A 25925-nucleotide genomic window follows, 5' to 3' on the forward strand; every position below is an offset into this window, starting at 1 on the left:
TTTCCACCATTTTCTGTTATTCACCCCACATGCTTATTTGTGTGAGTTACAAGCATGTAGCCAAGTAGTTATGATGGGCTGACCACAGCTGACAGCTAAGCCCCCACCCAGCTGATCACTTACACATCCCTTGTGGGCTGGTGGGAAGACCTGGAAGGGCAGAAGCAAGAAAAACTCACGGATCAAGAGTAGGACAGTGTAGTAAGTGAGGTTAAAAAAAAACAGCGACTTATCACTCACCACAGCAGGCTGATGCCCAGCCAGTCCCTGAGCAACAGCTACTCTGGAGAACCTCCCTCCCCTCAGTTCTGTTGCTGTATTGTACATACGTCCGTTTGGGTGGTTGGAATCAGCTGTCCAGCTCGGTCCCCACCAGCCTCTTGCCCATCCTAGCCTACACACAGTGCACTGACCTATGGCACAGACCATGTTTACAAACCAGTCCAGTACTTGTGTTACAAACTGTGTATCATGCTCCTATTATACAGTTCTGGTTTTCAGCTTTTAAGAAATTTGATAAAAAAGTAAGTGTTCATTTTAAGTGCCCAACACTCCTGCTCTAAGTGAAATACACTTTCTGGTTTAATGATAATTTTTTCTATATTCAATGAGCAAGTAACAAGGGCACTGGGCATTTGGCAAGTGCTTCTGTGGCAAGGTCCAAGTGAAGAAAGCACGGGGAGTGTATGGAGTTAAGACTTTGAGTTTTACTCTGAGAGGGTTTGACCCTTAGATTCACAGACCTCCTTCACTTCATTTTCTTGATGAAACATAGCACCTCTGCAAGTCCTTGTAAGTACTAGACATTTATTTGGCCTGCTTTCTTCTGTATTTCCCCCCCACCGCTTTTTTTTTTTCTTTTCATTAGTCTTTCGAAACATTCTCACAGAACATATTTCTTTTTTTGCTTCTCCCCAGAAAGTTCCTGCTTGTTGCCTGTGTGCAGAAAGAGGTCATCTACAAAATAGTTGCCCAGCACGTTTTTGCTTAAACTGCTCTTTGCCTGGCCACTATTTCAAGGAATGTGTTGAGAGACCCTATTGGAATAAACACTGCAGTCGCTGTGATATGAAGGGGCATTATGCTGATGTGAGTATAATCCGTGGCAAAGAGCTCAGTTGATCTTGGTTTTGTTTCTGTCAAAAAATGAATTTAAAACCACAGCCTTTTCATATTTTCTTTGATTTTATATAGTGCCTATGAAAATACTGTAGTTAGCCATTACTAACCATATCACAGTTTTCATAAAGAATGTTTCAAAGAAAAGATACTGTAGTATTGTAAACATCCAGTCTCTTGTTTAGTTTTGTCCAGTTTAGTTAGGGTGGACAGAAATGTCCTCATTTCTGTTGAATGGAAAGTGTAGGGAGGTTGGAACTAAGAGATGTGGAATGCTGCAAGCATGCTGGCAAAGGTAGAGAATAATTGTGAATCTCTAATAGTTTCACATCTGTGTTTATAAACATGCAAGAAGAAGGATGATATTGACATTTATCATCTATTTCTGTATCCCTATGGACAGGCCCATCACATATATAGTGTGAGAGAATCTGTAAAGTAGTGGAACAATTGCAAAACTGTGTAGTCTATTATTAAGAGAAAAACGTAGGTAGAAACATTTAAAATTTGGAACCTGCTGATGGTTTGTCTTTATCCCGTGGGAGCCACACTGCTGTTTTCCATCTTCACTACCATCCTTCAAACCCCAACTTTTTCTACCTAAACCAGCTCAGACAGCTTGGGTGGACACTCTTGTCCTGTTGGCCATCACTCTTAATTTCTCATTCATATTATGTTATGCTGCCTCTGTGTCATGAGCACTGGAGAGAAAAAAGTACCTAGTGCAAATAATAATTTCTGTACTGTACCTAACAAAGCAGCAGTTCAGAGGTGTTAGCAAGCTTGCACCTGTACAAATGGTTTTGACAAGTGGAAATATGGAAGCACTCCTTTTGTCTCACCTGAAGATTGGATATTCAGTGTATTTACCACCAGATGCTTGGCTGCTTGTTTCAGGTTGAGCAGCACAATGGGAGATGATTTTCCATTTATTTCACAGGGAGATGGAGGCCCCATAAAACACATTGATTTTGCTGCTAGATATAACTGAGCATTTGAAGTTGTCTTATATAAATTAATAACTGGTACAAAATTAGGTATGGAAATACTAAAAATGTTCAAGCACTGTAAGGATACAGAAGTGCGTTAAAGGTCATCCTGATACAGTATATTCTCTGCACTGAAGACTAGGTGGGAGGTAAGGTAGTTGGACTTCATTTGACTGAGACTTTTTTCCTCAAAACTTTTATTGTTTAACAGTACCATTATGGGAACACACTCTTCAGGGCATCATCTCCTTTAATAAAATTTTTCTTCAGCTCTGAATGCATTTTGAAACAAGTAGAAACTGTTTTGCTCTTGACAGTCAGTCCAAAGCTGTTATTACTGCTAGTGAAAGTTAGCAAAGACAGAGAGGCTTTATAGCAGGGCTGGTAGAAGCAGGACATGGCGTAACACTTTTAAACTAAAAGAAGGTAGATTTAGATTAAATATAAAGAAGAAATGTTTTATGATGAAGGTGGTAAGGCACTGGCACAGGATGCCCAAAGAAGCTCTGGCTGTCCCATCCCTGGGAGTGTTCAAGGCCAGGTTGGAGCAGGCTTGGAGCAACCTGGTCTAGTGGAAGATGTTCCTGCCTGTGGCAGGAGGTTAGAACTGAATGAGCTTTAAGGCCCCCTTCAATCCAAGAAGCTCTGTGATTTTATGCTACATCACAGTAGGTTAGGTCAGTTCTGGGTTAACTGCCAAGAATCCTGGATATGAGGAATGTAATGCCATGCAACACCACAGCATGCTCTGTAAGAAATCTAAAGATTTTGAACAGAAGCATTTAAAATAATTATGGACATCATGTAGCCTAAGTAAAAGCTTCTACCAGTATTTCAAATATATATATATGTATATGTATGTATGTAAACAGAAGGGGTTTTTGTCACATCTTTAACAATTTGTAAACAAGCAACTTTTTTGTTATTTTTTACGTATAGCATACCTCATAGCTAGACACAACTAGATACATAATTTCATGTCAAGTTTCAGTGTAGAATGAACTATTTTGGCAAAAGTATTCCACCTCTGAAGGAGACTTATATACTAATGCATTTTTTAATATTCTTATGAAAGTTTTGAATGCTATACTAATTGCAGGTTTGGTAGAAGAATAAAAGGTAGTAACAAAACAAGCAAAATTTTCAAGATTAGTAACTATATTTAACATTGAAGATCTATGGGATTATAACCAGGCAGAAGTATATTGCCATGATTTTATTACTTTGTGAGATTAAGTGATACTAGGAAACTACACTTGGAAAGGCCTGGTATTCATGTGATTGTGTGGGTGTATGTACAAAGCCCTTCTCAGATAGTCTTTAAAAGTGTGTACTTCTCATACAGATATGTAGATATTGTTGAACTGAATTTGAGAAATATAAACCAGATGAAGGTAATGACTTTACAATTCAATTTAGCAGGAGATTCAGGTATGACTGTAACATGAAAATTTGTCCTCAAATTTCATAAATACAAGTGAAAGACTTGCTGTCTGCTTTCTTTAATTTCCCTGTGGCTTTCCAACAGCAGCAGTTAACGTTGTAAGGACTGGAGGAAAGACAGAAGTAGTTTGAAGGCCTTTGAGTTTGATATGGTCTTCTAAAATAATACAGAGGTGAAAGCTAAAGTGCAATTAAATATAATTTTTTTTTTTGAACCTTGTATGATATTATTATGGGTTTACATGTCTCAGAAATTCAGTCCTGTAGATAGCAATTAGCCTTCTATGCTTTTTATTTTTTTTCTCAAATTATGTCGTGGGAACATCAACATACATTCCTATTTTATTTTCTATTTAAAGATATGACTTAAATGTTTGTCTTCCAAATACATCTGTTTGATTCCTCTAAACACTGGATTTTTTTTTTAATTCAGAAATGTTTGAATCTCTTTCTAAATGTCTCCTCCGTACCTTTATTTCTTCTTTTGGTCAAAGATTGAGAGAGATCCTGAAATGGCTTTCTCCTCCCTTTCACTGAATACAGAAGTTTATCTGAGTAACTCTTCTGCCTGGTGAAGCTTATGGTCCGTAACCTCTGTCAGTATATTCAATCCCCATATCACAAAATTGTGGAATAATTGAGTTTCAGTGCGAAGTTTGACTCCGTAGCTTAGCAGTCAAACATGAGAGACTTCCCTCCATGTGCTTTGTGAATGCTGTTTCTAGGCAGGGGGAGAGGGGCTGTGCAACGGACTGCTCATGCATCTATCCTGCCTCTGCTGAAGATGTCCTGGTGCCATACCAAACATAGGAGTTAGGCAAGGAAATCTGAGAGCTTGTTACAGGCTCACCATAGACAAGGGTTTGTGGGATATGCAAATAATGCCTACCACATTTGGAAGCTTACTTTTTCTTTTGGTATTGGAAGGTTAGAAATTTAAATTTGGTGTTCCTCTTCTAACTGTACTCTTGTTTATAGCTAGTGCGTACACAGTGCCATTACTTTAAAGAACATGAACAGCTTATTTCTGCATCCCATTTCTAGTTAGCAGTTAAACGAAATTGTAATCTTTTTCTTTGCATCTCTTTCTGCCTTTTCTATTTTACACACTTCATGAAGCTAGTTCTCGCAAAGTACTTTTCTTTCCTGTAAAGATTTATGAGTCCTCTGTCATCCCAAAATTTAATCCTACCTAAATTCTGTAGATCATAGAATCATAGAATAGTTAAGGTTGGAAAGGACCTTAAGATCATCTAGTTCCAACCCCCCTGCCATGGGCAAGGACACCCCACACTAAACCATGCCACCCAAAGCCTCATCCAACCTGGCCTTGAATACCACCAAGGATGGAGCATTCACAACTTCCCTGAGCAACCCATTCCAGTGCCTCACCACCCTTACAGTAAAGAATTTCTTCCTTATATCCAATCTAAACTTCCCCTGTTTAAGTTTGAACCCGTTACCCCTTGTCCTGTCACTACAGCCCCTGATGAATAGTCCCTTCCCAGCATCCTTATAGGCCTCCTTCAGATACTGGAAGGCTGCTATGAGGTCTCCACGCAGCCTTCTCTTCTCCAGGCTGAACAGCCCCAACTTTCTCAGCCTGTCTTCATACGGGAGGTGCTCCAGTCCCCTGATCATCCTCGTGGCCCTCCTCTGGACTTGTTCCAACAGTTCCATGTCCTTTTTATGTTGAGGACACCAGAACTGCACACAATACTCCAAGTGAGGTCTCACGAGAGCAGAGTAGGGGGCAGGATCACCTCCTTCGACCTGCTGGTCACGCTCCTTTTGATGCAGCCCAGGATACGGTTGGCTTTCTGGGCTGCGAGCGCACACTGAAGCCGGCTCATGTTCATTTTCTCATCGACCAACACCCCCAAGTCCTTCTCTGCAGGGCTGCTCTGAATCTCTTCTCTGCCCAACCTGTAGCCGTGCCTGGGATTGCTCTGACCTAGATGTAGGACCTTGCACTTGGCATGGTTAAACTTCATCAGGCTGGCATCAGCCCACCTCACAAGTGTGTCGAGGTCCCTCTGGATGGCATCCCTTCCCTCCGACGTATCAACCGAACCACACAGCTTGGTGTCATCGGCAAACTTGCTGAGGGCGCACTCAATCCCACTGTCCATGTCACCGACAAAGATGTTGAACAAGACCGGTCCCAACACCGATCCCTGAGGGACACCACTCGTTACTGGTCTCCAGCCGGACATTGAGCCATTGACCACAACTCTTTGTGTGCAGCCATCCAGCCAGTTCTTTATCCACCAAGTGGTCCACCCATCAAATTGATGTCTCTCCAATTTAGAGACAAGGATGTCATGTGGGACAGCGTCGAATGCTTTGTACAAATCCAGGTAGATGACGTCAACTGCTCTGCCCCTGTCCATCAGTTCTGTAGCCCCATCATAGAAGGCCACCAAATTGGTCAGGCAGGATTTGCCCTTAGTGAAGCCATGCTGGCTGTCACCAACCACCTCCTTGTTTTTCATGTGCCTTAGCATGCCTGCCAGGAGAATCTGCTCCAAGATTTTGCCATGCACAGAGGTGAGACTGACAGGTCTGTAATTCCCCGGGTCATCCATTTTCCCCTTCTTGAAAATGGGGGTTAAATTTCCCTTTTTCCAGTCGTCGGGAACTTCACCTCACTGCCATGATTTTTCAAATATGATGGCCAGTGGCTTAGCAACTTCATTCGCCAGCTCCTTCAGGACCTGTGGATGGATTCCATCAGGTCCCATGGACTTGTGTACGTTCAGGTTCTTAAGATGGTCTCGAACCAGATCCTCTCCTACAGTGGGCCCAGGGTCTTCATTCTCACAGTCCCTGCATTCGCCTTCCAAGACTTGGGTGGTGTGGTCAGAGCCTTTGCCAGTGAAGATCGAGGCAAAGAAGTAATTAAGAACCTCAGCCTTCTCCAAATCCTGGGTATCCAGTTCTTCCAATATCTTCCGGAGGGGGCCTACATTGTCCCTAGTCTATCTTTTATTCGCTACGTACCTATAGAATCCCTTCCTGTTATCCTTAACATCCCTAGCCAAGTACAATTCTACCTGGGCCTTAGCCTTCCTCACCTGGTCCCTAGCTTCCTGGACAACTATCAGGAACAACGTGGCATGTATTTATCCTGCTTGTTTAGGTCCACCTTGAATCAGAAGGGTTTTCTTTGAAACTTCCAGGCAATTCTTTTGCACTTCTGCATGACAGGCATGAAGCTACCTGTGCAGTGAATGGTGAAGCGTCTGAGCAGCAGTCTCACCTGTCCCATCACTGGAAAGAAAGATGGCACAGTAGAACTGCAGAGAGCAAAGGGAAGGTTGTGAGGCTACGCAGCAGGGTCAAAGAGGATATGAAAGGCAGAAGGTATCCTTTGAAAACCTGATGTCTGTATGCAAATAGAGAAAATAAAAGGGATCACAAACTCTGGCAGATTAAATGTGAAAGTGCAGAACTGAGACTGAAAAACAGTTTAAGGGGTACTTCACAGAAGAATCAACACCCAACTGTAAATCTTTCTTTATATCAGAAAAAGAAGTCTGTAAGGCCAGCACATGCTCAAGACATGAAAGGAATTCTCTGCCAAGATAAGGCTATTGCTAACAACCTGAAAAAACTTTTTTGGCATCTAGTGTTCATAGTGGAAGAAACCCAGAGACATTCGCACACCGAAATCTTACTTGTGGAGGGAATCATCTGAGAATCTCTCTGAAGAGAATGTTAGGGTTACTACTAACTTATGAATAGTAACTCATTACCAGAACTGGATAACTATTACCCAAAAGCTGTAGGGGAACTGGAAGGTGAAATAGCTGGATTAGTGATGGCAATGGTTAACCTTTTGCTTTGTTCTGGATTGGTAACTGACTGGCAAATACAATGCTGATTTAAAGTGGGTCCGAGGGAGAGCTGGGCAGCCAGGCCCACCAGCCTGGTGTGTACACCAAGCCAATTTGCAGAAACTCCAGCAGCATGTTGCAATGGATGCATAAATATGATATACATGGGAGGATCCAAGATTGCGTTTTTAAAGGAAATCCCACCTCTTGGAAATCTCTGGAGTTCTTCAAAGGAGAAGGTTGGTAAGCATATGTGTAAACATGATCCAGTTGACATAGTATACAGCTTCCAAAAGGACTTTGACAAAGTTCCTGACCAAAAGCTTTTAAGGAAACTAAACAGGCATGGAGTAAGAGGATAAAGGTAGGATATGCTAGTGTGGCATGGAAAAGGGTGAACAATAGAGTGACAAGATTTGTTGAGAAGACTGAATTATTTAGAGTTTCAGTGCTGTGAGCCAACTGTGAAGAGCTGCCCAAGGACTGAAGAAATAGAGGGAGAGCACAATAAAATGGTGCATGAACTTGAATGGTAATAAATGTAAAGTAAAATGCCTGGGGAAAAACAATCCCATCTTTCCCTGGAATGATAGGCTCTGAGCATTACTATTCAGGGCTCAAATTTTGGAGTTATAAGATATGATCCCCCCCAAAAAATAAGTTCAGTGTTCATAAGCTGTAAAAAAAAGCTGGTGAAATATTAGGAGTCACCAGGAAAGCAGTGGACATCTAAACACGACTTTAGTACCTGTCTTCTGCATTCTTCAGCACAGTTACAGCTCTACAGCCTGGAAGAGAGATAATAGAGGAAGGCTCTGTAAAAAGCTTCAAAATTATCCATAATGGGAGCCAGTGGTTAGGGATCAATTGTTTATTGGTTCTTCCAGTACCAGAGTTAGGGGAATCTGACAAAGGCAATAGGAGCTAGGTTCAGAAGAGACAGAAGGTGACTTTTCATGCAGTCAATCAGTAGCAGAGAGCTGTGAGACTCCTTCCTGAGAGATGCAGTAGATACAGAAAGTCTGTTCTGATTCCAGAGGAGACAGAAGCAGTTCATAAAAGAGAAATCCATGGATTGTTAGTCAGCACATAGAAACTTCATGCAGCTTGCGCAGTTGCAGTCAGTGAGTTGCAGTACAACAGCTGGGTGTGCCAGAGTGTTAGGGAAAAGGTAAGGGTGTCTGCTTGCCCTGTTTTTAAGCACCATGAGGCATCAGCTTATGGCCACAGTTAGAGACCATGGGTGAATGATCTGATGCTGCATGGTCATTATTGGTTTCAGGCTATGTAAACTGATCATAATAACAGCTCTATATGTCTGTGCCTCTGCTAATTCCTGTAAAGCATTATGAGTTGCCAAAAGGGCATTTTATCAAAAACCTGACAGCATTTCAACAAGCTCAGTTACTGCTGCTGTTCTGTATCAGTCTGCCTGTTGGGATGTTTCTGCTATCCACAGGGGCTGGTGGCAGACCACAAGTTTTGCTTGAGTCTGGAACTAAATGAGACTAGCATTCCCCAAAGTTCTCCAAAATACTCTGAAAGTATGCCACTGCAGCATTCAGAGAGTAGATCTTAATACAGTGTTGGGAAAAAGGCTAAAATATTCCTTTTTTTTTTTTTCCTGAGATGTTTTCAAATACTTTGGATGCTCAAAAAAAAGTTCTACTATGTCTTTTCAAAAAAGTTCACTTTTACTGTGACACAAAGGATGCAGAACAAGCTCCTGTGCAGTCTGTTGCAGAGTGGCTCTCCATGGTCACATTTTGTTCAGAAGTGAACATGAGGCAGCTCAAGGTACTTCACCTAGTTCGAAGTTATTTAAAATATTTTCAGGGTGGCGCACTTGTTATCCATTCAATCAGTCTCTTTCCCTGAGACAGCCCTGAAAATGTACAAAGTCATTTTAGATGAAGTCGTGTTTGAAGTAGCTTAACCTCACGTGTTTTCCTCAGGAATAAGAGCACAGAGCAGGTAGCAGAGTTGTTTGGAAGTTTCAAGTGCAGCTCTTGTCTGTACTAGGAGAGGCATTGTGTACACATATACATGTGTATGAATACTTGCGTGTGTGTGACATATATGTGTACTTATGCCTATGTATATATAGGCTGAAAGTCCCATGCTGTGAACGTCCTGTGTTTTGTGGGTTTGATGGCAGTGAGGTGGCCTGTGGTTTACAGTCTCATCTGCCAGCTGCAAGGGTGGGTTAGGGTTAGAACTTCATAAACAGGGTGGTGGCAGGAAGGAGTCAAAAAACTGTGTGAGTGCTTGGTAAGCTGCCTGAGCTTGTCCAGGAGCTGGCAACCAGCAGTGCCCAGGTCCCTGGTGCCCATTAGCCGTGCCATGCCTGCTGCCCCATTCATGTGAAGAGGCGTGCATGTCTGCACACACCCACACCCTGGGAAGCACTCAACACTCCTTCCCAGGAGCCAGCCAGGTACCTTAGCCCCTATTGTCTCCATGTATCCTGACACCTTTTCTAGCCATGTAAACCACCCTTAGCCTCTTCTCTCGCAGGTTTCCTTCTGCTTGTGTCATTTCAGAACCCATGCTGGGGTTTGCTGTGGGGACATGGCCACCTCTGCAGGCCAGAACATGGCTGGAGGTACAGGGACAAACCTACAGGGCTGGCTGGTGGCCTTGTCGCCAATGTGGCCCATTCCCACCGGTGGTACCAGAGGTGCTCACCTGGGCACCTGGGCAGAAAGCAGAGGGTTTGCCCTTCTTCCCCTGTTCCCCAGCAGCATCCCCCATTTTTCACACCTGCAGCAAGTCTATGTCCACCTAATGTAAGTAAACTTTTCCAGGGGCCTGGTTGGCGCTGGCAGTTAACCAGCCAAGCCCATACCACACCAGCAGTGGCGGCCGTCTGCGCTGGCGGCAGGGGAGAGGTCTCGACATCTGCTTGTGCAGGAGAGATTTTGAAGGGAAGCATTGTGTGTTTTCCGTGGCAGTTCCCATGTGGAGGTGATGAAAAGTGTGTGTTTTGGCAAATCTTTTGTCTTATTGTGGTGGCTTGCGGCGGGGCAGCTCCTAGCAGCCGCTGCTTTGACAAAGCACCAGAGGATTCTGTTAAAAAGTTGTGTTTAGTAATTGTAGTCGTTGTGTCAGACCATAACTGACTTAGAGCTGAAGGATTTTTGCGAGATGAGTAGCTGTGCCAGCAGGGACCCAAGTCTCCTGGGCCAGCCGCGCTCTCATTAAGATTTGCCGCTAGCCGTGGCGGTGTTCGGCAAGTATGTGACGTGCATGCTGTTATTGTATGCTTGGCTTGTCAGCCTGCAGCTTTCTGACACTCACTTATGTCACTCTTTATTCAGAGACGAAGAAGCTTTTGATAATTTGACAAGACAAGCTCTTAAACGATCTAGGTCATGGCCTTCACTGTCTGTGATTGTGAACATATTTCCTGAAAGCCCTGTCACTCATCACAGCTACATTTTCTCCCGGGGAGCCGCAGGCCCGTCCCGGTCTCCTGTCAGCGCGTGCATTTTGGTTATTCATACGCCAAATACAGTAGTGGGCTTTTTCCTTCCCTTTTGCAAATGCTCACATGTTAGCGAGGCTAATCCTCTCCCCCGCGCCGTGGTCCCAGCAGGGCTGCCGTCGAGGGCCCTCTCCGCGCAAGGCAGACGACCGGCCAAGGGGAGCGGAAAGGAGGAAAGGCCGCTTAGTGCTGGTTTTGTGTTTGCTCATTGTTGTGGAAATATGAGAACTGGTGGCAAGGGCCTTGTCTATTGAGCACTCGAGTCCTGGTCTGCTGTCGGGAGCTGTTTGAGATTGAGTGTTTTATTTTCTTTGATGTTCACGTTTGAGAATAGGGAAGTGGGAATTAAACAACAGATGCATTAAGCCGTTGTTCTGGTAAAACAATAATTAGCACCTGATAAAATTCAGTATGGGTCAAAATGCACAGTAACCAGCCATGATTCATCTGGTGTGGCAACCTTAGCCGGATCAGGCTTGTATATGAATAATCATAGAAACATAGAATAGTTAGGGTTGGAAAGGACCTTAAGATCATCTAGTTCCAACCCCCCTGCCATGGGCAGGGACACCTCACACTAAATAATCACCCTTCCAAATTAACCAAATGCTGGCTGCAGCAAAGAACAGCACGGATTTGGGAAAATTAATTGTCCAGCAGCACTTGTGCAGCAAAAGGCACGTGGAGGTAGGAAAAGGTGCAGGGAAGCACCTCTGCTGTGCGTTCTACATGGCTTTTAAAAGTAGGCACCCTTTGTGCTGATACATCTAAATGCTAGTAAGGTCAGACTACTGGGGCAGGAAATAAATGCAATTTTATTTTAATGTAGTTCATCACACCGCCATCGTAGTTGTATACTGCATGGGCTTTTCTTTAAATGAGGGCCATTCATGGTTAAGTACTTTTAAATAAATAAGAAAAATCACAGGTTGTGTGGTTGTTGTATTTGGTTATGCTCTCTTCCATAACAAAACTCTTTGCTTCATTTGAGAAGCCAGTATTCAGTAGTAATTGTTAAATATACTTTTTGTCATTCTGTGATAGATGATACAGACAATAACTCTGAGCTCATCCAAGGTAATAAAACTCCTAGTTAAAAGCATCTTTTCTAAAAAGCTATTGTTTAGCCAGGCATCCTTTTTCGACTATTCTGTTCAATTTCTGAAGTTTGTAAGTGATGATTGTGATGATGAAAAGTATTACACCAAATCACCATCTGAATGAAGAAATATACTTGGCCAATTTTCCCATACTACCTTCTTCCTACCTCCCTTAAGTTCTCCCACAGCCTTAGAACATCCTTAAAGATGGTGATGATAAAACCTACTTTTTAATAGCACTGCTGAGGGGTTGGAACTGTGCCTCTTCCAGTGTTTTGGTAAGAGCTGTGCCAACTGCAGTTTCCTACTCTGAGTTACAGATTTTTGCTAGATGATGTCTTTGTGTTAAAAAAGAAAAACAACCCAGAGCAAAAAAAAAAAACCCAACCAAACTATTATTCAAAAATAAAGTTGTATTATTATTATTATTATTAAGCTACTGTGTGAGTAAAGGTCATACCACAGAGTGGCATTTTGCCAGTATATGACAACTCACTGATTGCGATTTTTCAACCATATTAGTCTGGGGACACTGTGGTAATCGAAAACTATCCAGAACTAATGTACAAATAACTGCCTGCTACCCCTGTGCTAGCCCAGAGAAGGTCTCATGGCTGAAGCCTTTTACAGGTTTGAGAGACAAGGCAAGGTCTTTGATACAATATTTTTATACGCTAGAGAGTGTTTATGTTTCACACCTCCAAATCCTGTGTAAGTTAGAGAAGGAAGAAAATCCTTTTGTTTGCACTCAGATACAGCTCAAGTGTGTTCAAACTGTCAAATGTTGTACTCTGCTCCTGTGTTAGAAATCTGGTGTACTTCACACATTTTCTTTATAGAAACATTAATATAAAACTCAAATATTTACGTGCAGTATTTAAGTAAGAGGAGAAATGTCAAATCATTACGCAGAACAGATTATAGATTTTTCTCCAGAAAATTGTGTTACTGACAGAATGAATAATAAATAATATAATTTCCATCACATCCAGGAAAAACATACTATATATGCCATAGGATGACTGTCAAAAACTTGCATTATTTTTTTAGAGGCTCAGTTGCTAGTATCAGTTTTTAGGAGGGGTTTTATTAATTAACATGCTCTGTCAGAAGAAAAGAAGGCACGAATTTAGGCATGAGCGAAAAATTTATTCAAAATCTAAAGAAATGTTAATAGTACTCATTTGCAAGTAGTCATGAGGCTTCAGTGTTTGAAATTGAAGCTACGGTGTATTATGTAGATGCCACAGAATAACTAGTATTTCTTCTTAAAATACTGAAAATGGCAAACCAAATTGCTAATTGTTCAAATGATTAAGGAGATATTTTAATAAAAGGGTAAATCTTTTAAACAAAAGTGAAAGACTTCCATTGAAGTTACGGAATGCACACTCAGTTAAACACTGAAATGGCTAACAAAGTACCACCATTTCTGTGTCTTTTTATGGCTTGGGTCATAGCAAAAGGCAGAAATATTGTAAGTTTTGGTAAAATATTAAGAGCCCTCGAGAAAGTAACCTCTGTCTCATTGATCATTAACACATTCTGATTTTGTTTAAAGAAGAAGATCCATATTTTCCTATTTCCTGTCTTTTATGTATTCCTCAGGCCTACTGTGTTATTGCTGTGATTCAAAAATCTGCTCTGCAAATTTTTTTTACAAGGGGCTGCACTTACAAGTTTGTGTGCGAGTCTGGCAAGTTTAAAAAAAAAATGATCAAGCAAGCCATTGTAAAAATAGAAACATTAAAGCAATCTGTTATGCTTCTTGTTTACAACTCATCTGACATTAGGCTACTGACTATTATTACATGTAACAATTATATTTTGATTAAGATAGAGAAATGTACAAAAATACTAAAATATTTGTATTCCTGCATGAAAGGAAGGTACCTTGAGAGTTAATTTCCAAAACATTATGTAAATTTAAAATGTCAGAAAATGTAGAATTTAAATTCATTTCTGTTTGTTTTGCTGTATTATACTTATTACAGCTAAGACCACTCTACTCTCTCAAATTTCTAACCTTCAGGGAAGAAGGGGAGAGAGAAAACTGTTACTGGCTTTCTGACAATGGCAGGGAGTGTGTTAAACCAGTGTAAAATTCAATTAAACTGTCTAGCCAGGTTTTTGAAGCTGAAATGCAGACCCTTTCAGTTAAGCTTCTTATTTTCCTGTGACCGACACCAGTGGATACTGTGTTATGCCAAAACCAACAGGCTGTAAAGCACCTTGTTTCATGCTCCTAGCTGATCAATATTTTTATTTTCCAGGCTTGCCCAGAAATATGGAGGCAGTATCACCTAACAGTAAGTAGAAACACCTTTTTTATTTTCTTCTACACCCAGCCTATTTACTCTTCTGTGAACTGCTGACCATAAAATATAGACAAGCATCTTCTGTGAGAAGATAATAAACATCTGAAGAGTTTTTGAACTGAAGAATGTAATGAAACACTGCCACTATTTTTTAAAAATCTTTAGGACTTATGAATTTGTTTTAATACTGTAATCATTAAATGACTGCCTTGCAGCACTCTCCTCTCTCGGTGACTACATTTACACGTATAAAGGGGGTTAAATTTTAAGTTCAGATGCATAGCAGAAGCAATAATCCCATCTCAGATATCCCAGATGCTGGTAATTACTGTGTGTGACAGAGCTTTCTTTTTAAATGAGTAAAATAAATCTCAGCTAGAGTGGCGATGTTAATTTCAGCAAGTATGTTTTATAAACTTTTGCAGGTAATTGCTAACTGGTCAGGATATAGCTGTAACTTCTTTGGCCTGCATTAGTTGGTCTTTAATCACTGAAACAAGAAAATAAAACTTTGTGAACTGTACCAGTGTATTACTTAATGCATTTCCTCATATATAGAACAGAGATAAAACAAATTATGTATAAATTTGGCAAAAATTGAAACATAGAACATCTTTTAACTGGTGTTTAACTGGTGTTTAACTGGTTAAGACAATATTCTATGGATCAGTATCACAAATCTTGTATATATTAATTTATAAAATTATCATACATGAAAACACCTCTAAAGATTAGGGTTTTTGCTGTTAGCTGAATCTTTGCTGTAATTGCTGTCCTCATCAACCTCATATGTATGGAGCTTTTATAGATAATTAATAGCTTCTGCCCATTCAAAGTAAAGTAGATAAGTTTGTCCACTAGTTTTCTTTGTGGGTCTTTGGTGAGGGCTTTTTCTTTTGAGCAATAAATGGAATGTGGTTTATAATTTATTGCCTTCACCTCTTCATGGTAGTGGAATGCTCTTTTTTTCTGTTTTTACTTCTAAATTCAATGAATAGCAGAAATCTGGGCTTAAAACCACTTCTTGCATTTTCTGCATAATGATTTTAAAACAAAGATCTGCTCTGGAAATCCTCTATCCTTGCTGAGCATTTACTTTCATTTTAAGCAGAATTGGTACAGACTTAAAAAAAAAAAAAAATAGAAAACACCATTAGGAGCAAAAGTGAGTATTCAGTGAGTATCTTTGTTTGCTTTTTCAAAATTACATGACGGAAAAAGGTAAGTAGTGTCTTTGATTGTAATCCTGAGGGGTGCATGTAAAAGTGATTTCTGAAATCTTTATGACATTTGGAATCTTAACAATCAGATAAGTATATTAGATGCAGTAATATGTTGGGTTCTGTTTTTTACTGAGGTATAAGATTTAATTTAATTTTAGTCTTTCTTGCTGTTGAAAGTTCCTTGAAAAATGAGTTGCAAACATTTAGAAAATACTAATTTTCTAAGGGAGCTTAAATCTGACCAAGTGTTTACTAGGGCAGAATTTGAGGTATCTGAGGTAGAAAATTTATCTGTAAATTTTGTGGAAAGCACTCAAGAGTTTACACTTTAATTAGTATGAAGCTAACAACATTTGTTAGAACAACCTCAGCCTTTGTCAGAAAATGTAGTAGTTACAGATACAAGTGTATTATTAAAATATGTATTTGGAAATTGTTAGTGCATTTTGGGGATTCAAAGATAATTTGGCAGAGTCAGACTGTAGCTTCCGATAAATGAATTTTTAGTGAAATCGCAAGTTGTCTGCAAATAATCCACATTTCTGATAGGTGGAAAATGCTTTGCCTGTCTCCATTTTTTGAAAGGGAAGACTTACTTTGACCTAAAGTTACATTAGTAGTCAGAATAAGCCTGGAATTTAAAAATTTCTGTTGCGAAAGACATGCTTGATATGTAAAATAAGTTATTCCTTGAGAAACTGTACTATCTGAATTGCTTAAATGTAGGAGCCCCAGCTTTTATTATTCCATTTAATTATTTTCTTTTGCACCCAAAGGAAAACAGTGGTGTTCTCACAAAAAGCAAAAATTCTGTTAGAATAATGTATATAATATATGTATACTTACAGAATTGTAACTAAAAAGTTGAGACCTTTTACTCTCATATTTGTGGAGTGGTATTTCACTACAGAAATTAGTTTCTAATTTTCCTAGTTTAGAATAAATATTTCTGTACAAACATGAGAGTAGTTAAAAAAAATAATAGAAGTTTAAAAAAAAAGTACTGTTACGGTTGTTGCTGTGCAGTGGATTATTAGCAAACAGACCAAGGCTACAGAGATTTTTTTTCCTATGCTTTATCCATGGATGCAACCATTAGATTTAAATTTATGTTGGTAAATTGATCGTGAATGTCACACACACAGGTACACGTAAGTGCAAATAAAAAAAGGCATTCAGGTTTGTAATAAAGGACCATTATTATAATGTTGCTTACAAATGGCCATTACAAAGTTTGTCTAAATGTTTTGCATTATATAAAGTATTCTTAGTTAATTACTGTGAATGCTCATGAACAAACAGCCTTCCACCTTTCTCTTTTGTGAAGCTTTTGGTGATTTTATTCATTATCTGGCTCTTTACGAAGAGATGGACTGCCATCTATTGACTTATTGAAGCCCATGCACAGAAACGTGGATTGACTAGAACAATGACTAAATGATAAATCCATTCTGCTGTTATGGATGGTGATAGGGTTTTGTTTACGTTAGCTGTGGTGACAAATTTTGGCACATTACAAATAATATGTTCTATGGGCAGAAATGTCTTACTCCAACCAAAATAGACTGCCAGTGCAAGAAATCTTATGAGTAGTTGAAGTGGCAAAAAGGATTATAAGCTGAATATTTTAATTTGCCTTTTAATAGAAAAAAATATTATCATACTGCATTCAATGAAGCTTAAATGTAAAGGCTCTGTGATAATCAAAGCTTTATAAGTCGGTGAAGTTGGTTTCTTTAAACTTGTTCTTTCAACTCTGTTAACTAAAATTATTCTGGAAAAAAACAATCAAAGTCAGCAGAACAATCCAGTTCCCACTGTGGTTTAAAATAGTATTTAAGTATCACCACTCTTTAAGATGGTGATTTAAAACTTTTACGAATCATTTTCATTGAGCCTGCTCTCTGTGTATATCTTTTATATTATAAAGGGGAAATCATGTTTGTCAAAACGTGTTTTAAGCTTCTCTTCATATTGGTATCTGTAATAAATAGGTCAGGTTTGATCCTGCTTACATTTATCAAAGGAGTTATTTTCAATTCAAGCACTAAGACAAGGACTTCATTGGCATACCCAGATAAACAGGTTTCAACATAGCTTACTATAGTGTAAACAGTAATACCTCTGTGTTTTTTTCACAGACAAGGCATTTGAAGGTCTTGTAAAGCTCTTTGTTCCAGATTATTGGAAAGCTTAGCTTACAACTTTGTCTTTCTAAAAGCCAGATGTTTCACAAACCCAGAGAAATACAGTCTGTGCTCCAAAGGACATACCATCACATTCCCTTTTCATCTTAAGGATATTGGGGGTGCTCATAGCAGTGCTTTTTCATCTTCAGAATGCTTGGCTCTTTTTCATTCCCTTTCTCCTGACATTTCAGATTTCAGCTATAAAGGTAGGGACATTTATTGAACATTTTGTATTCAAGTGGAGGCCATTTTATAGCCCTCTAATTAAAAAGAGTAAAAGAAGTCAGTGGGAAAGCCTGTGAGATTAGGGCACCCTACAGTTTGCATGTGTTTGGTTCAGTTTTTCCGTAAGTAAATACAACAGCATCCCTCTGTGTTTGATCTGCTAACTGATGGCCTAACTGCATGTCCAGTGGCTGCTCCCATTTTATGTAGATCTGTACCCTGAAGGAGCTGAACAATCCTGCTGCACCCCAGGCTCAGAGGTCCGGCGTGGGGCCCATGGGAGCTCATTCTGGAGGGACAGCCCTTTTCCCCAAGCATGGGGGCTGCCATCAGTGTTGCCAGCTTGGGGCTCAGGGTGGGCAGCGGGACTGGAGCCGCCCTTTGTGGGGGCACTGTGCCATGTGAGGAAGTAATTTGTGTTCTTTACCCAAAACCATGGATGGGACCTCAGATCCAGACCCACTCCACTCCCATAGGTTGTCCTGTGGCTTTGCTGCTGGACTGCCCAATGAAACTAAGGGTAGGTCCTGCACTGCTGTGAGCAGTCACATTTCCACCCAACACATGACATCACTGGAGAATAAAGAGGAAATTTATTTTCAGCGCATAGTGACCCATGTTTTCCTTCAGGCTTGAACCTGCACTTCATCTGTGTGAGTCCTCCTGAAGTGTAACTCAGACCCCTTCTGCACTGCTGGGTTATCCAGATAGGCAAAATCTCAGTATTTCGATATATATGCACTGCCTGCATAGATCTCCTGATTTGTGCTGCACTGCTTTATTGTTAGGTGGGACTCTGGTGTACAAAAATGGGTCAGTCTGGCTCAGACGCAAGATGTACAATAATCAAAAAATGTTGCAAGTATTAGTATTTTCTTCAGTAAATACCTACAGAGTAATGAAATTCTGTGCACAAAACAGGAAAAGCACAATTTTTATTTTCTAATTTTATTTATTTTCTAATTTTATTTCTTATTTTATTTCTATTTTTATTTTTCTAATGTGTTTGTTTCTTAGCATAAATGAATTGTTTCTTAGCATAAATGAATGCATTAAAGCACAAATCCTGTCCAGATTATGTGTTTTCTTTCTGTAAGGATTTTTAATAACCTCTTCCTCCCCCTGTACTGCTCCGGCCATCATGACTCCTTCTCCTATCCCCTGCTTTCACCAGTCTTACTTATTTTAAAGCTCCTAGGCCAAGATGGCCACCAACAGAGTTTTAGAACCATCAGAATTTTTAACTAGCAGAAACTATCATTTAACATACTTTTTGACAGTCTGTTAATCTTACTTTTAATCCACTTACATAAAAGAAGGTGAACCAGGAATTGGCTGGTTTGGCCTCTGTGCGTAAAAGACATGGAGGGACAATTAATCTTTTGTGTTTAAATTTTGCGCTAGGAATTCTTTGTGTGCATTATTAAAATTCCTCATGGTCTGCCACTTTTTTCCTGAAATGAAAATGTAAGCAGTGCTGCTTGAAGTCAGTCTGTGTCCTTTAAAATGCGACTTTCAGAAAGAGAAAATTTAAAGTATGACTCTGGAAAAAAATACTTAAGCGTGAGAGAGAGAACATTTGGTTTCCAGAGAAGCTTTGTAGGTTTTGTGCAGTGAGCAAAGGATGGGTTTCATGGTATTTCTAAGAGGAAATGAAGCCTGACTTGCCTGTGTGTAGGGATGGGGCTGCCACAGTGGCGGTAGACGTGGCTGCAGTGTCGGCTCCTCCACTCTTTGCATGACGCAAGGCTGCAAACCATGAGATCAGCACATTCCTGTTAAATATTTTAGCACTTGGCCAGTTTCTCTCCAGGTGTTTTAAGGTTATTTCTATTAACTCTAGTAAAAATACCAGTGTGTTTATGCTGTAGACAGTATATTTATTCATATTTTGTAATCACAGAGTGGGCCCTTACACCGTTAATAGGCATTCTGTGGGATATTTCACAGGGAAGGCAACCCAAAATTCACAGGGATATGAATTTAGGGTAAGGATGACTCTGCTTCCTGTGGATTGTGGGGAGACACAAACAGCCAGAGTGTGACCATGGCCCCATTCTTCTGCCCTTCAGGGAGAGGTGCATTTTTGGTGCTTGGGTTGTGAAGATTTTATATTCTCTGAAAATGCATGCTAGTAGCCTCTTTAGCCAGGGGATGGGGTAAGGCAGATCTTGGACAACAACTGTCAGATAATCTGTTTTTAAATTATCTACTTGCATTGTTCAAGCCTGAGCCCTACCACTTTTGCAAGTCCCATTCTGTGAAAGAGGTGCTTCTGAAATGTCTGCATGCACTGCACCGTTGTTCTGCTGAAAATAAGCATGTTCGAAGTGGTTTGGCATGCTGTCTGAAGGGTCTTTTGGATTTTATTTACATTCTCTTCATTTCCCCCTACTAATTATAATTTGTCCTATGTTCTCCTCTTTCAATTTCAGATATTTTTGAGGCTATCAGAGACCTAAACCCAAAATCTTTTTCTATAGCAAAGAAACTGTATTTCACAAAAGACAGTATTCTTTCTGATAGATTTTTTTACAGAAAACAGAGAATTTCAAGATCTGAAATAAGTGTAAGCTTATGAGTACAATGCATGTGCTATAGCTTTAAGTACAAAAGAGTGCTAGACAGAGTTCTTTCCAATTTTTTTCTTGAAAACTGTATTTAAGAAATTACAGGAAAACAAGTAGCTTTGATAACTTTATATAAATATGTAAGATCTACAAAAAATACTGTTTAGAGTGTGCCTTTTCATGAAAATGTTTGGGTTTAACTGGATACCCCTGGCCACATATGAGTACCAAATAATTAGGGGATTTTTTTGTGTTGGTTAAGCTGAAATAGAAAGTTCACATGGTTTTATCTGTAAAACACCAACATGTCTTTGCGCTTGCACTTTCTCCTGGAGAAGAGTGATGGCGTCTCGTACCTCTTCGCTACAGAGACAGATCCTCAGTTACAGCCGTGAGTTGCGGTCGTTAGCCCAGGTCTGTTCCTGGCTCTTGCTAGGCTGGACCAGAAAGCTGCCAACACGTGCATGGGCCCAAGAGGCCGCTTTGGGTGGGCTTCCAGCAGCACAGAACCAGCTGCCACTTACCTTAATGATCTAGGCATGATAGAAAGCATGCCTGCTTCCTCTAGCATTTATCTGTTTTGTGCCCTTCCCATCTGTCTCCCCAGAAAATAAAATAAAAGGTGCTTTTAAATTGAGGGTTAAAGACTGATTGCATCTTGACCAGAAATTGCATTTTGATATATTTCTGGAAGCAGTCTGGAACTGGGAGGAAATAGAAAGCTTGGCTGACTGAACCAGGTGGTTTCCATTTCTCTGATTCTGGGGTTCCAAATAACCTCCCTGAAGTGTTTTGAGAAGTGGCATTCTTCAGAGAATCCTGGACTTGAACAAACATGTTATTATTATTTAAGGAACACTGTTTTCTGCAAAAGCAGGACCTTTTGGGCCTGCCTTTAAATAGAAAAAGGAGAAGAGCGGGAAATGGAAATTAATATATTTTAATATTTTGAATGTTTAAGTCTATGGTTAGCTAACCCGTGTATGCCCAGAAAGCTGTTCATGTGGTACGTGACATTTTCCAAATGCTGTTCTGGCTATTCTGGTGGCAAGATGTGCTCATGACTAGAAAAAGCTGTTCCCTCCCATGGAAACTTGTGTGCGGGAATTGCTCTGTTCTCCACATGGAAACTTCCTTGTACATCTCTCCTTTCCCCAGCAAATGCCAAAACAGTTGTGATACGCATTTTTGTGATATAGCAAAACTGTGGGATAAGTGGTTAGTTAAATAGAAAGCAGGATAATCATTGTAAGATTCATTGCTGAAATGTCTCCCCATCATATACACAACTGGGGTTCTTTTAAGGGAAAGATTAAGATGGTCTTTTCTTTAATGCTGATGAATTTGGTAAAATTTTTCACCTCTCTTTCCTTCAGTTTGAAAAGGTGAACCTATATGATCATTTAAATATTTTTTACTATTTCAGGTATTAACCATCTAAATAAGGAAAACAGAATTTTCAAGGCAGAGTGATATTTCCAATGCATTTTAAAAGCAGGCTTTTTCGAGGGGACAGGGGGGAGGAGGGCATAGGGAGGGAAAGCTATGCTCTATTTCTACAGTAAATTCTCTGTATGAATATTCTCATCAAAGTTCCTATATTGCTGAAAATTACTCCTCTGAACTTGATATGAAGGTGTTTTTTCTCAGTTTTGTTAGAACTTAGTTTCAGAATTCCATAAGAAATCAGAAATTATCTGTGATCTCTCAGACATTTTAAAACAACTAAAAATTACACTTTCATGTAGGTAACATAAAATGTATTTTGGTGCATTTTTGTATTGCAAAGTGGAAAAATGCACAATGTCAGTAGAGCGTAAATCTCCACATACTGTTCGCACATATATCCTAACTAGAAACGGCATTTTGCTTGTCAAATGTCCACTCAGTATCTGCTTGTAAATTACATGCTTTAATAGTACCAAAACTGTTGCTTTTTATTGTACAAATGCTTTGCATGTTAAAACATCACAGGTATTTAGCAGCAGTGGTCTGTGGAGCTCTGCACTGTCAGCAGTGTGTGTGATCGGCCATGTCACTGCCAGACCTGCTAGTTCATCTCGTCAATGATCTGTGTATTAGGAGCAGCCAGGAGCTCACACTGGTGTGAGACAGTAACTTGAGAAAATTGTGCTCAGTCATGGTAATAATCTATGGATTAGGATTCCCTAAAAGTATTCACTGATTTAATTCTGATAGGGTCTATCATGTCAATATTAATACATCTTGTTAGGTCCTGTCAAGTGAATAGAAAAGTCACTATCCCTGTGACAGAATTATCCTGATTTTGATTTCAAATTTTAAAAAATCAAGCATAAGGGGAATTAAAAGGAACCAAAGACCCATATAAAGAGATGAGCAGCATAGAGCCATATACCATAAGTAGATACTGTTTCACCACAGTACTAAAGAAGTCTCAGAGCAGTGGGTGATTTGCATGATATATGCATACAGTGCCCACGTAAAGCAAAAGAAGGCGACATCCCTTGGAATTATTGGCTTCAGGGGAGTGAAGTTAGGCCTTCAGTTTTAGCTTTTTTTTGAATGTTCAGTTAACATTTGACAAACATAACCCAGCAGCTGTGAGTATGACTCTGAAAGGGGGACAGCCACCCCGTACTGGCAGCACCTCGCATAGAAACAGACAATGATACCACTGCTTTGGCTAGTCTTCTCACTTCTGCCAGAAGTGGATAAACTTTCACTTGGTAGACATTTCACTCTGTTGCCCAATCTGTGTCTTGCCTGTTTCAGTGCCTCCGCAGTGCAGACAGTGCTGCCGTGGTGCCGTCCTGCATGGCGTGCTGGCACATGGCACTGCAGCAATGCCACCTGCATGGCATAGTGTGGTATGGCAGCACTGCGGGAAGAGACGCGACAGAGGCTTTTACTCTCCAGAGACAGGATTAGAGGAAGAGGTACTGTTTTTACAGTAAACCAAATGATACATTTGCGAGAAAAGGATGGTCACCGCCTGGGTTGAGAGTTTCTCAGAATCAGCGTCAAGTCCAAAACCTCTTGTCTTCTTTCTCCCCCCCCCCCCCCCCCCTTTTTTTCTCCCTTCAAACTAATAGTTTCTTTGCCTGTAGTAACTACTCATCTTGTAGCTAAGAGAAAGTAATTTCATGTTGCTCCTATGCAGTTAATTCTCATTCTAAAGTATATTTGTGACCTCCTTCAGCACTTAAAAAATTGAGTGGTGACTGCCTGTGCACAAGCATACACAAACACTGAGGGATTTCTGTGTACTGTTTGATAGCCCTGAAATATGTTCTGCTCTACAACTAATTGCACCAGATTTGCACACAATATCCAGTTTTTATCTGACTTATTTTGATAGCAGATGGGACCCTGGTTAAATTAATCCTGCTTTTCTGATGATGGTGTGAGGAGGGAAAGAGAAGGAAAATAATAGCAGTGACATATTCAAAAGTTGGTTTGGAGAAAACACTTTTGATCAATGGTACATTTATGTGACATGGGAAAGCAAAAATCTGATATTTTTCAATCCATTTTTAGATGATGTAGGCTACTTAGGAAGTCTAAAGTCACATTAAAGTAAAAACTTCATGGAATTGAGACCTTTAAAAACAAATAAGCCAAAACAAAACCAAAACCAAACCCAGATCTGCAAGAATGACATGGAAAAGCTTCTTTGCATTAATGGTTGTATATAGGCTGTCAGACATTTCTTCAAGAGCACATTCTGGATGAATGTCACTCATTGTAAAGCTAGGTAAAAATAGTTACTGAATATATATGATGCTCTTAAATGGAGAATGCATAAAAAAATCTATGAAGAAATTGATGAACATTAATATGCACAGTTAACATGTTGGTAATGTAAGGAAAATGTTACTATAAAATTGTCAGTCAGTAAAGGGTGCTACAGTGAAGCCTAGCTGCTAGGATGATTAAAGAAAAAAAAAAGCTTGAATTGTTGCTTATTTAGAATGTACCCCAGCAAAAACTCACTCCTACCAAACTGATGAACCACTCTTTCGGCATCTTGTATCCTCCAGCAGCACTGTATTTTTTCTGTGTTTACTTCAATTTTAGCTGTGAAGAGAAATTGCCTCAAAGCAAGTATCTATTAAGAACGCTCTCATAAGAAAGTTATTTCAAGTGTGGTGCTTCCTTCTTGCACATCTGATGGTGAAAGGTGATTAGTAGGCGACATAAAGGTTAAAGAGAGAAAGAGAGAGAGGAAGCTGTGAATCGTCTAAAATGACAGTAAAAATTAAAACCTTGGAGTTTGTTGGGCTCCCCAGTGTGTTAGCTAATAAATACAACCATGTTTCAGTTCTGTTCCTCTTCTGATGTTACAGGCTTTGCAAATGTTTGTGTTCAGATTACTGTATAAATATATGTGTAAGTACGCATATACTTAGTGCAGTGAGTGTCTGTGGTATAGTGCCGACCGGTGCGCTCTGCACGCGTACACCTGGGCGCGTATGTAACGTTTGGCGAGTCTCCTAATAAACATCTGAATAAAAGATACGTGTCCCCATGCATAAGTCTCCTCCTCCTCCTCCTCCCCTGCCTCTTTCCTGCCACCCGCCTCCCCCACCCCACTTCAAAGCTTGTGGTCCTTTCTCCATCCTTGTACTAAAAGGTTTCTTTGTGAGCCAGGCCATTTGTCCATCATTGTTTGGGGTCCAAACAGTGGTAAAATACCCTGTCACCGATCCAGAGTGCTGTGAATGGCAGCTTCTCTCTGGACAATTGGCGGTGGTGCCAAGAAATATTCCTGAGAGGATTATTTAACCTTTCAATTTAAGGGGCACAAAGCCTGGCTGATTAATGAACTTTCTGATGGGCGCTGATAAGCGGATCTATTTCTTTATTTCCTCTAAAAGTGATTCCTTCTCCTGTCCCATATTACTATAATCTTAAACATAAAATGTGGCAAATAGATTAAAAAACAGCACTAAACAGTTTATCTGGCTGGCAAACTGAAGGAGCTAAATTAAAATTGGTAATGAAAGCAGTGGCTGAGCCCTGTATATGGTTTTTAAATGCGCTGTGTATTTTGAAGAGACTTATTCTCCAGCTTGCCTGGTAATGACTGCTTTTGGTGCACAGTCCGGGGATGGCTTCTGTTATCCCCCCCCAAAAAATGAGTTGTGTTATCTGGATGACTGCAGACACATATGCATCCCCCTTTCTCACTGCATGGGCAGACAAGGTCGATAGCATTACAAGGTATTTGTGGCAGTGCTTGTTTCAGTTTTCAGAGCTGCCAGTTTTCAGCCAGATTTGAATTACAAAAGAAGAAGCTGGCATGAAAATTGAAAGGGTTTATCGGCTAGTCTGAAGCCTCATAGCACATTGCTTATTTATGCAGTCCATTTGCACCAGGAAATGTAAAAAAGGAAATACATTTTAAAAATAAGGTCATAAAGACCCAGATATGTTTAAGA

General features: G+C 40.1%; 1 protein-coding gene across 1 annotated transcript in view; it reads left to right on the top strand.

Moving 5' to 3' along the window:
* The window catches only part of ZCCHC7 (zinc finger CCHC-type containing 7), a gene marked incomplete at its 3' end in the record, with an annotated part of 119778 nt that overhangs the window by 78389 nt on the left and 15464 nt on the right, over nt 1-25925 (top strand). Inside the window, exons 5-6 of the mRNA XM_080638352.1 lie at nt 919-1089; nt 14251-14286. Of these exons, the coding sequence (XP_080494478.1) occupies nt 919-1089; nt 14251-14286 (207 nt within the window). The remainder of the gene's footprint in view (nt 1-918; nt 1090-14250; nt 14287-25925) is intronic.

Source organism: Psittacula echo (assembly GCF_963264785.1).
Source record: "Psittacula echo genome assembly, chromosome: Z".
Classification (NCBI taxonomy): domain Eukaryota; kingdom Metazoa; phylum Chordata; class Aves; order Psittaciformes; family Psittacidae; genus Psittacula; species Psittacula echo.